General features: G+C 36.7%; 1 protein-coding gene across 1 annotated transcript in view; it reads right to left on the reverse strand.

Annotated features, from left to right (window-relative positions):
- The window catches only part of CFAP47 (cilia and flagella associated protein 47), a 343,468-nt gene that overhangs the window by 23,483 nt on the left and 307,144 nt on the right, over window positions 1–12,841 (reverse strand). The window contains 2 exon segments of the mRNA XM_064278419.1: window positions 2,919–3,081; window positions 12,607–12,622. Coding sequence (XP_064134489.1) covers window positions 2,919–3,081; window positions 12,607–12,622 — 179 coding nt within the window.

Here is a 12,841-nt window from a genome sequence, read left to right on the forward strand (position 1 = left end):
AAACACTATGAGAGAGTCTTTTCAACTCTCAGTTCACACAGAAAAAATTGTTTTCTGAACACCTGCTAAGTCCCATAAAATTGACTGAAATTGAAACTTTTAAAAAATGAAATTGCAATCAATAATGACCACGAACACCTCACAGAATGACTTATCATTGAGTGGAGGGTGAGTTAAGATAATTAGTAGAGACACCCTTTCAAAACCTTTGGCTGTGAAGAAGAAGAGAGAAATAAGAGAGTATCTACATTTGAGAAACAGTTATCTGTTTGCATGTTTATGGTGGACATGACTCAAATATGTAATAGTGTGGTTGTAATATCAGCAGGCGGGGCTAGACAAAGAGATCACAAGCCTTTCACAGAAAGAAAAATTCTAGGAGCTCATCTTCTCTCTAGGTAGGACTGCAAAATTAGTCAAGCATTTGAGGAGCAATGGACAGTGATTTACCAAATCTGAAAGCTACACATGCCAACCCAGCAATTTCACTATTTGTAATTTCCCCTAGAGATAGGGCGCCAAGATTTCAAGAAGTGGTGTATATAAGGGTATTCACTGCTGTATGGCTTATACTATCAAAAAATTGAGAACAAAATTTTTTAAATGTTCTTTCCATAGGGTGCTGGTAAAAATAAAATGTGTTTCATCCTGACAATGGAATACTATGCAGTATTCCCCTTACATCTTACTAGGGGATGAACAATGTCACGGTGTTGAGTGGTGGAAGGATAATCAAGGAAGTTGCAACGTAGAACATAATGTATGCACTTTCATAATTTGAACCGATCCATTATGACTGACATAGCATCTAAACGTAAAACATCCCAAATGTAAACCCTTAACCTATACTTTTCTCACACTCAGTCCTGTTTTAGTAAATTGATCTATATTCCTCTGTTTGTACTATTTCAAGAGCATCCTAACTGGTCTTCCAGATTCTACTCTTGTCATCTTCTATGGAGTTATAATTTTGAGTTATTGTTCTATGTCGGTTTTTCTTATTTAACACTGTCTCTTCCTATTAACAGTGTTAAATAAGACGGCGAGTCTCTTCCTATTAGCCATCCCAAATACATTTGGAATATATATCCTTTAACCAAAACATGATTTTTTTTTTGTTCCATTTACCCTGTCAGTCAGAAAGAGAAGAATTGAATACATGCTTAATTCAATTATCTAGGATAAGAATGGTTTGGGTATAATTATTTTCTTGTTCTTCCATTCATACTTTAGAGATATTGTTTTTATTTTGGTTTTTCTTATTTAATTCTGTCGTTTTCAGTCAACCCTCTCAAATATATATGAAACAAAGAACGGCAGAACTAAATGAATATGTACATGTATGTGCAAAATAGAATTGTCAATATATATCAGAACATCACACATCATTTACAGAAATCTATGAATCATGCACAAAAGTTGCCTTAAACAGTTTCCCAAATATTCACTAACAAGCTTTAAATGCACAAAAGTCTGAATGAGTAAAAAAAATTACATATTCACCAATATTATCCTCCCATGCCCTTTTTACTAAAAAATAAACATAGAAAATTATGAAAATCAAAGGAAAGACAAAAGGGGTAATGTCAATGTTTATAACTTACTTTCCTTTCATAGCTTGATTTTATAACTGCTTCCTGAAGATGACCCTGGTATATTTTAGTTATTGGTCTACAAATTCTTACACATTTTAAATATATGCATGGCTACGTCAAATACATAGTCAACTACAGAAATTATTAAAAGCACAATTAATACTTTTTTTAAATTTGTGTACAATTTATTGAATGAGAAACTAATTTGTTCTGTAAACTTTTCACTAAAACACAATAAAATATTATTAAAAAATACTGATAAGTAAAGCAACTTTTCAGAAAAAAAATACATGCCCTTCCCTATTCAAGGGAGATGGATTATTGTGGAGATTTCTAAGAACAGACAATGTGGAGCATTTGTTCAGATTATTAGGCAATCACTCAAGCATCTTTCTTAAATTCTTCCATGTATAATTTTTTTTTTTGCAGGTTAACTTTTTTTTTTTAATAATTTTTATTGTGCTTTAAGTGAAAGTTTACAAATCAAGTCAGTCTCTCACATAAAAACTTATATACACCTTGCTACATACTCCCAATTACTCTCCCCCTAATGAGACAGCCTGCTCCCTCCCTCCACTCTCTCTTTTCGTGTCCACTTCGCCAGCTTCTAATTGCTTTTTTATTGCTTACTATGTTTCAGGCTGTATTTTGTACTTTATGTATATTGTGGTTTTGATCGGTATGTCTGCATTAAGATACAAATAAAGCCCTATTTCAGATGATGTGGCCTATCATATTGTATTTGCAGGTGCTAAGTATCAGTTGCCCAAAAGTAAGTAAAAAAGACACTGGATGAGATTTCCCAGAGAACAGACATCCAAAGTCCACGATTCTCACAGATTCCAAGGTGGCCCACTTACATCTTACTAGGGAATGTACACTGTCATGGTGTTGAGTAGTGGAAGGATAATGAAAGAAGTTACGATGTAGAACATAATTTATTTGCTTTCATCATTTGAACTCGTTCTGAAAAGTAACATCAAGAATCATTATGTTGCTCATGTACAGCACCAAGTCAGCATTTTTTTTGGGTGAAAATTCTACCAATTAGACTGTTCTAATTCTTCAATATGATGCCCTAAAGATCTTAGGAAAGTCACTTAGATTTCTAACAATTTGGATTTTTTTTTTCTCATCAGAATATTTTTCACAGCTTGATAGCCAGAAATAATCTAGCCCAAAACATTTACCTCAACAGTATCAAAGAATTAATACAATCATAATATAGATTTTTTTTAATATAGATAGAAAAAAGAATCAAAGTTCATTAGTTTAAGAGTAATGATATTGTTTAAAGAAAAAGGGGAGGGAGAGTAGATTTACCTTAATGGTTTCTTTGGTGCAAATATCACATTGAAAACCATTGTTATCGTTTCAGCCTTGATATGATAACTTGTTTCGATCAAATATAAAGCCAAGCAGGATTCCAAGTTAGACTGCATAGCTTCAGACTCAAATTCAAGTTCATACTGGAATTCACGTACTCCTTCTAGGAAAATCAAATTTAAAAAACATTTCAATTTTATTAAATGTGTATAGATCGAAATTCAATTATATCAATACTAATTATGCACAGGTATTTCGAGGAAGGGGGAGGATGTTTTATTTAGTTTTGTGTTCCTAGTGCCTAGTGCATTACCAGGTACATAGTATTTTTGTTAATGGATAAATAAATAAATGAATCACACACACACACACACACACACACACACACACACACACAGAAGACAATTCCTACCACCCTGGCATCTTTAAAATTCCAATTTAGGACATAAGAAAAAGTCTACTGGAAATTGATAATCAATGTTTACTATGAAATATGAATAATATGACATATGGCCTATATAATAAATATATTAAAACCTAGACTTGTAATTTATAAAGAAATAGGTTTAAATTTTTAATTAGTATTAAGTGTAAACAATATTGAAACAGATAGCATTCCAATCTGTTTAAAAAACCCAACCCAGTGCTGTTGAGTTGATTCCGACTCATAGCGACCCTATAGGATAGAGTAGAACTGCCCCATAGAGTTTCCAAGGAGCGCCTGGTGGATTCGAACTGCCGACCCTTATGGTTAGCAGCCGTAGCACTTAACCACTACGCCACCAGGGTTTCCAATCTGTTAGGGCTGGATTTTCAAGTTCTGGTATATTTTGATAACAGAAAGTGCTCGTAATGTTTCAATCCTGGGGTATTATTACACATCATATTTTCTTATTCATTAGGTTACCAGAGTCACAGCAGAGTTTAGTCAGCTGCACAAGAAAAATATCTTAAACTCAGGACTGGCATGTAGAAGAGAGACACCAGAACCCAAAATCAAACCCATTGCTGTCGGCTCGTTTCCGACTGAGATACAGCATGTATTAAGCTTACTCTCCACTTAACATTTAAGGAGCCCTATTTTTTTTTTTTAACAATGAATTGAGAAGTATGTCGTAGATCCTAGAAGAGAGGTCCAAGAATTATGACTTGACCTGGCCCACAGCTAAGCTAATTTCCAAAGTCTGTCCCTAGTATATAAAGGTAAAGGAGATACTTGGATTCCATCCTTTTAATTCAGAACAGGTAGTACCTTTCGCTAAGCAATTCTAACAGAAATACCTTTCACCTTTTAGAAGTAGTTGGGTCTAATTACTGCTACTGAACTTTGAAAAAACAGCTTAGCTGTAACAAGCTCCAATCAGATTGAATAATTACTCACCAAACGTTATTAATGTAAAATGTAACAGACTGACACACACTCAATCTAATAGGTTCTAGGAAAACCACATTTAAGAATTTTAGGGTGTTGGATGGGAGAAGAAATTTCCATTGCATTCAAATAACTTCTTTTTTTTTAAGCAAATACTGTACACAGTTGATCTCCACATGTTTCGGCTTAATTACCAAAGCCTTTACGGGAAAGGCGGTGTCAGAACAAAGCTAGGGAATGAGAAGCTAATTACAGTTTCAGATGCATTGAATTCCCTCCCCCCCCTTTTTTTTTTAATCTGTAAGTGTGGTTGTCAAAATTCAAATCATAAGAATATCCACTGGTACAAAATAAAGATGTGAATATCAGCTAAGAGGCAGGGAGCCAGGCAGGGAGCAAGGCAGGTAGGAATCACTTTATATCTTTCCAACTACATATATATTGATATGAGTGCCTAAGGGAAAGGGCCAAAGTCAGGTTAGACAAAAATCATAATAAACTGACATTCTACATTGTGTTATAAAGCTATCTGTGAAATTCTCTGTGTTTTATTTGAAAAGTCACATGCCAAGTGAGAAATATGCCTTTTGCTATGTTCCTAAATTGGACAGAATCTATACAGTCCTTTTATGTACATTGGGTTGATAAGAGCTAAGTTCAGTGAGACCACTGTGAGTTAATTATCATGTGGTTGTTGAATAAAGCATTCTCTTATGATAAACATGGCTGACATCTTTAAGAGAATAAATACAGGTTGCTAAAAAAAGTATTGGAGTGAATATAAAAAAAATACCCGTTGCTGTCAAGTTGATTCCAACTCACAGCGACACTATAGGACAGAGTAGAACTGCCCCATAGAGTTTCCAAGGAGTGCCTGGTGGATTCGAACTGCCTATCTTTTGGTTAGCAGCCATAGCTCTTAACCACTATGCCACCGGGGTTTCCGAAGTAAACACAGTTTCTCGTAACACACACCGCAACTTCAAAGTTACAGGAGAACAGTTCTTGGGACCACTGTAACAAATCTTTCAACAATCTCTGTCCTTTTTCAGCAAACCCATAGAAGGACACTAGATTTCATGAAACCAATATTCAGGATACATATGTATTTAACTTCAACTGTGTTTTAACAGTTATGCAGATATGTACTAATTTCTTTTTTACATTAAAATATATCATGGTTAGCACGGGCTTGCCTTCTCAAAGCACCTGAGTCAATTCTCTCCCACTCTCTGAAGATTTTCACGAACCACCAACTAAGACCTATAAACTCCACTCTGGATAAACTTCCTCTTCTATGGCTAAATTCATGAACATGGGGCCCATAATTTTGTTTCCACAGACAAAATCTCAATGTCCTTTAAAAACATAACTTTTTCTTATCAGGTGTATTTATATTTTCATTGCTTTATTCATTCAGCAAATATCGAGGGCTTTCATTGAAATGAAACGTACCATTCTTGTTCCCATGGAGCTTACGGTCTAACGGCAAGAACTGACAATAAGCTCCAATCACACAGCTAATGTTAAAATTGTTACTGGGGTAACCTCTGCCATGGAGAAGTAAAGGAGGCTAAGAGAGCAGAGGAACAGAGCCCTGACTGCTGTGAGCCTCTGCAGAGGATTCCCCAAGGAGGGGAGCAACACACCAAAACTGAAGGCTAGTAAGAGTTAGCGGGATGCAAGAGGGAGAAAAATCCTTCAAACCATGGAGCAGCGGTGGAATTTGGCCATGGTGGGAAAAGCTGGGCCTCTTTGAGGAACAGCCTTTGTGACTGGAGTAGAGGAAGTGGGAGGAACTTGTCAAGAGATGAAACAGCAGGCAAGGTTGTCAAGGTGAGACCACGTGGGGCTCAGTAGGGCAAGGTAAGGATCTCGGACTTCTAAGAATAGGGGAGGCTGCTGAAGGTCATAAGTATGGAAGTAACCTCATCTTCTAATGTAAACAGGTAAATCGTATATTCATGGAGAGAAGGTAATGAAGTATCTGCAGTAATTCGGGCCAGGTGGTAGCTTGCACAAGGATGAGGGAAAGATAGAGATTTAGACAAAGAAATGTCCTGCTATGTGTAAAGTGGGAAGTGATGTATGAGCAGTCATGACTGGCAAATAGAATTACTGAGCTTATCACTTCAGTATTGTACTAATACCCCTAACAAATATACGAAATATTTAAATCAATTTAGAAAATTACAGTGTGACATAATAATCTAATCTAATGAAGCATTAATCATAATTCTTATTTGGGTGTAGCAGCAAAGTCATTATACTGAACAGAAGAGGTATGGTACTTCTTCCATCTGGAGATTGTCCCTGAATTGTTGCTACCTAACCTAATTCCTCTAAGACAGTGACAAAAAATCATCCAACAGAAACTATGTCAGCTGATGACTCATATTACTTGAAATAATTTCTCAAGACTATGATTGAATTTTGGAGCCCTGTTAGCACAGTGGTTAAGAGCTACAGCTGCTAACCAAAAGGTCAGCAGTTTGAATCCACTAGCCACTCCTTGGAAACCCTATGGTGCAGTTCTACTCTGCCCTACAGGGTTGCTATGAGTCAGAATCAACTTGAAGGCAACGGGTTTGGTTTTTGGTTATGATCGAATTTTCATCAATAAGGCAGAATATCAGTAATTTTAAAAAAGTACTTGATTAAATGTAAAAAATCATTAAAAACGCTTGCATTATAACAAATTTATTCACAAAACCAATTTTAAAAACATGTATAGTTATAGGATATAGTTATAGACATTTTAATCTGTAAGAAATACAATTTATAGCACACTCAACAAAATATCTCCATGATGGAGAAGTGAATATCAATGTATAAAGAACTTTGTTATTCATGTTCTTTCCCTAAATTTCTGTAGTTCTCTCTGCATTAATAATAGGCATACACATTTGTTTGATAGGAAAACATAATAAGCATAAAAGAAATGAATGGAGTCACTAAAGACATCTGGAATAGGATAAAGATTACAAGGTACTCAAAGAAAATAGAGGATGATGGATAAACCACCAGAAGCTATTTTCTTTGAACATATCATTAAGAATGTGCCATCTGCACACTCTTATTATTTTTATAAAATTGCATATCTTTTTGAAGTCTTACTTCATTTACATGTGTTCACTTTGATTTCATAAGGTTATTTAATAGGCCAAACAATTTGAATAACTTAAAATAACTTCATTTTCCTGATAAGACTGCAAGACCAGTAAGCAACTAAATGAAAATTGAGGGAGGAAAAGTGGTCACACATCTGATGCTCTGATTCTTATCTCCTACTTACCATGTTTACACAAACCCAAAAAATCCACCGCTTTTAAGTTGATTCCAACTCATGGCAACCACACGTGTTACAGAGTAAAACTGTATCATAGGGTTTTCTTGGCTGTAATCTTTTTGGAAGCAGACAGCGAGACCTTGCTTCCACGGTGTCACTGGGTGGGTTCAAACCACCAGCCTTTAGATTAGTAGTTGAGCACAAACCCTCTGTGCCACGTAGGGATCTTGTGTTTGCACGTTGTTGCTGTGTGCTGTTAAGTCCGTTCTGACTCATAGCAGCCCTATAGGAAGTGTAGAGCTGCCCCATAGGGCTTCCTAGGCTGTAATCTGTACAGGAACAGATCACCAGGTCTTTTCTCCCACAGAGCTGCTGGTGGGTTCAAACTGCCAACCTTTTGGTTAGCAGCTGGGCACTTAACTATTGTGCCATCAAGGCCTATTTGCCCACAAGGGAAAAGTATGGGAGAAAAAAAAAAAAGTCCCACTTTCAATCTTCCTCCTTTCTCCTGGCTTGCCATGGGAGGAAGAACAGCATGTCTGATTAATGGGTTGGGAATAAGAAATGGAACATGAGCAGATGAACAGGCCCTTTGTCTCTTTATTTCCCAGTATCTTGAATTCAGGATGCAAACTTTCATTTTCTCCCTCATGTGTAGGTTGTTTGTCCCTGCGGGGAGTCTACAGCTGGCCAGTTTGGGGTGAATACATTCAATTTGGGGGAAGGTATTAGTAGTCCCTTAATGGTGCAAACTGTTAACTGCTCAACTTCTAAGTAAAAGGTTAGTGGTTCGAATTCACTCAGAGATGCCTCGGAAGAAAGACCTGACAATCTACTTCCAAAAGATCACAGCCATTGAAAACCCCATAGAGCACAGTTCTACTCTGACACGCATGGGGTTGCCATGAGTCAAAATCAACTTAATGGCAACTGGTTTGGTTTTTCTAATTATTAGGCCCAATTGTGTCCATAGTTCCAAGCCACTTCCCAATTCATCTTTACAAATAGTAAAGCTGACATTTTGATCTCCATCTGCCTTATTTATGAATCTACCTCACTTCTGCATCTATTTTCCAGTCGGTTTTAAATTCAGATGAGGGAAGACAGGGATGTGATTAGTTATCACTCCTAAAACCCCATCAGAGTCCAAACCACAGATTGAAGTGCTTTAATTTCCAGCATAACGGATTTAAGTAAGAGACAACAGGAAGTATAAGATGGCGTGGACCACACTAGTTTTTTGGAAGTTACTTAATGTACCAAATAAACTATAATTAAATTACATACAAGGGGAGAAAATTTCTGTCTTCCCTTTGCATATATTAAAGGCTAAAATAGTATTCAGAGTTATTGTTAGACATGTCCCTTCATATATAATTAGATGGAAGGGAAGGACAAACTGACTTAGGTTGAGAGAGAGTGCAGGGGAGTTGTTTACATTCTTGGAATAAAGACAGGAGAAGAAACCAAGTTATTCCCAGGTGACCGGAAAAAGACTGAATAAGGGAGAAGTCAGCTGTCTTCACCAAATAGTCAGGTACCATAAAGACAGAGAAATAATACTAAAGTTGAGAGGGGACTGATCTAATCCACTTCTGTATAGCAGTGCATACTTCAGAAGAACAAAGAAGATTCACAAACTAAATGTCTTTAACCAAAAAGGAAAAAGAGAGATAAGCTTTTTGATATTGGTGGTATTGAGTAGTACAAAAAGTATTTTAGAGGCAATGATGGGTGCAGACAAGCCTGTAAACCTTACATATAGTTATTTTCAATTTTAAATACTATTTTTAATCATGGAAAATAAAATAAGAGCCATATCAAAAGGTTTATTTTTGAGCATTATTTGAGAGAAACTGCTTTCCTCATATGCCTTTCAAACTTCCCAAATGTAGTTGGCAGCTTCCACACAGACCCAGCTTACTACGGCGAAATTGATTTTTTCAGGTAGTAAGTTTTAATCAATTTCTATTATCAGACTTATTATTTCTTTAGTTTTTAGTTTTCAACCTGACAAGACTACAATTTAAAGTAGCGTGAACATATTGTAATGATTCCTATATACAAGCATTTCATTCCACCTTCTTTTACACTTAGTGCAATAGAAGCACCAACATTATGCCTTCAACAGGATGTATTTCAAATAGAAATCAAAGTTTGAACACTTAACCATTAAACTTAAGTATAGTAGGAAAAAAAAAAAAACTATGGAACTAGTTTTTTTTTTTTTATAGTAGGAAAATACATAAAACAGTCATTTCACATCAGAAGGAGATTGCCCACTCCCTGAGGTATGATTACCGTGTTTTTACGCAAATAACTGCGCCTTCTGCAATTGTGTCAACCACGCCCTTCCCCTATAGAAGTATTTTTGTAAACGCTACTATGCTAATTTCTTTACAGCAACGTGTAAAAAAAATTGGTGTGCTTGTGAAAATACCTGGGGGGGGGAGGGTGCAGATGGCAAACATAGAAGGCACGCATTATTTGCATAAAAATACGGTACCATATGTAGGCTGCTTATTAAAATTTTGTTCCATTTTCATCATAAAATACTTAAGAAATCTATTTTATCCCCGGAAACTGGTAGATAAATGTTATACATTTGAACTCTGAGGTTAATCTGGTCTAATATCTTTATTCCTGATCCATAAAACAAAAAGAATTCTTTTTCAATATTGGGTGTTGGTAGAAGAAAAGAAAGCCTACAGCACTTCATTTACTTAAGGATTACACTTTCTACATTTCTTTAGCACTACTACATGATCCACTAAAGCAAAATCTATATTCAGCTTATAATAATATTCTTGAGATAAATGGAAACGGTTTGCTTCAGTATAACTTCTTTATCAGATAGTTCTTTAAAAAGTAATTGAACAGGTTTGCTATGTGAAGTTATTTGATTATATTTCATATACTTAAACCCTCTATGATTAAGTTGGCATTCTGTGCAATTACAAAACTGAAATTCACTCAAACAGAAAAAACTAAATAGAAAGCTAATAAATTAACATAATTAAAAATGAAATGCCTCATTGCACAACCTAATAATACTATGATCTCTTCATCTCACATAGTTGATGCTATTAAAAACTGGCCAGTAAATAATAACATAATTATGTGAACTAAATTTTTTTTAATTCCTGAAAAAAAACATTACTGTCGAGTTGATTCCAACTTATAGCGACCCTATAGGGCAGAGTAGAACTGCCCCACAGGGTTCCCAAGGAGCACCTGGTGGGTTTGAACTGCCAACCTTTTGGTTAGCAGCCATAGCTCTTAATCACTACACCACCAGGGTTTCCTTTAAACCAAAAAACCAAATCCATTGCCCTCAAGTTGATTGCGACCCACAGCGACCCTATTTAGATCCTATGAAATACACAGGGTGCGTGTAACAGATAAACATTTCATAATTCTTTATCTGTGTTTAAGAAAAAAAGTTACCTTCCACATCTTGTAGTAAGAGTATGTGGGAGCAATTATTCTGATATTTTTGTACTTCATTCATTTCAGAGATATTTAATATTTCTGGATTCCCTTCTACGTGTACTCTTAGAATGCTTGTTTGCAATAACAGGAACCAGTTTGAATTATCTTTATTAGAAGACATTGAGGATTTCAACAAGTAAATGGAAGGGCTGATTGATCATGACTGAGTCAAGTCTATAAGTTGATGAGTGGGCAGAGAGTAGGCCTGCAAAGGGAAGAGAAAAGCAGGCATGCAGAGAAAACCTGAGATAAGACAGCCCCGGGCTTTGCATTTTGCAGCCTCAGCCCTCTTGACAACATGTCCAAAGTATGTTTCTTCACCTTTGGCCTTGGTGGTTGGTGGGTAAGTTTGAATAAGAGTCATATTAACTGGTCTTCCTTGTAGGTGTATGGATATTATCCTATCACTGACAGCATTGTACTTCAGGATAGATCTTGAAATGTTCTTTTTGATGAAGAATACAATGCCATTCCTCTTCAAGTTGTCATTCCCAACATAGTAGGCCATATGATTGTCCGATTTGAAATGGCCAATACCAGTCAATTTCAGCTCACTAATGCCTAGGATATCAATGTTTATGTGTTCCATTTCCTTTTTGATGATTTCCAATTTTCATACTTCATATATTCCATGTTCCAGTTATTAACGGATGTTTGCAGCTGTTTCTTCTCATTTTGAGTTGTGCCACATCAGCAAATGAAGGTCTTAAAGCTTGACTCTATCCACATCATTATGGATGACTCTACTTTGAGGAGGCAGTTTTTCCCCAGTCGTCTTTTGAGTGCCTTCTAACCTGAGGGGCTCATCTTCCGGCACTATATCAAACAATGTTCCGGTGCTATTCATAAGGTTTTCACTGGCTAATGCTTTTCAGAAGTAGACTGCTGAGTCCTTCCTAGTCTGTCTTAGTCTGGAAGCTCAGCTGAAACCTGTCTACCATGGGTGATCCTGATGGTATTTTAATACTGTTGGCATAGCTTCCAGCATCAGAGCAACACACAAGCCCCCACAGTACGACAAACTGACAGGCAAGTGGAGGACTTGCTGAATAGGGTTTCTTATTATAGGTCAAAATCCTATAATAATGTAATGATTACAAAACATAAAGCACTTAGAATAGTTCTTGGAAGGCAGTAAGTGCTCAATAAATAAATTGGCATGGATACCTATGAGGTTCTAATCTGGGGTTGGGACATGTAAGAAGGCATCAAGAGGGAGCAGTAATATTTTATGTCAGATAGGTGGCAGAGGAAAACTAGAGAAAGGGAGACAGTACTCAGTCCATGATCAAGGAGCCATGCAGAGGGCTGGCCAGTTAAATTTGGTTCCTAGTGTCAGTACAGAAACGCTGGTGGCGTAGTGGTTAAGTGCTACGGCTGCTAATCAAAGAGTCGGCAGTTCGAATCCACCAGGCACTCCTTGGAAAATCTATGGGGCAGTTTTACTCTGTCCTATAGAGTCGCTATGAGTCAGAATTGACTCAACGGCACTGGGTGGGTGTGGTGTGTGGGTAGTGTCAGTACATGCTGACCAGGAACTGACCAGGGCTCTATCCTAAAAAGTGGGACACCAGTCTGATGGTAGAAGAGGGATGAAGAGTATCACAGCAAGAGCCTCCTCACCATTGCTCTTCCAGGCTCAGAAAAAAAAATTTGATGGATAGTATTTTTGGATGGGGGTCCCTGGGTTCCTGGATGATCTTAAGGGTCACAAGTACTACACTCCCTGGACCAGCTATGAGCCCAGGCTTTCTAGTGAAAGAGAAA

This window comes from Loxodonta africana, chromosome X (genome assembly GCF_030014295.1).
Source record: "Loxodonta africana isolate mLoxAfr1 chromosome X, mLoxAfr1.hap2, whole genome shotgun sequence".
Taxonomy (NCBI): domain Eukaryota; kingdom Metazoa; phylum Chordata; class Mammalia; order Proboscidea; family Elephantidae; genus Loxodonta; species Loxodonta africana.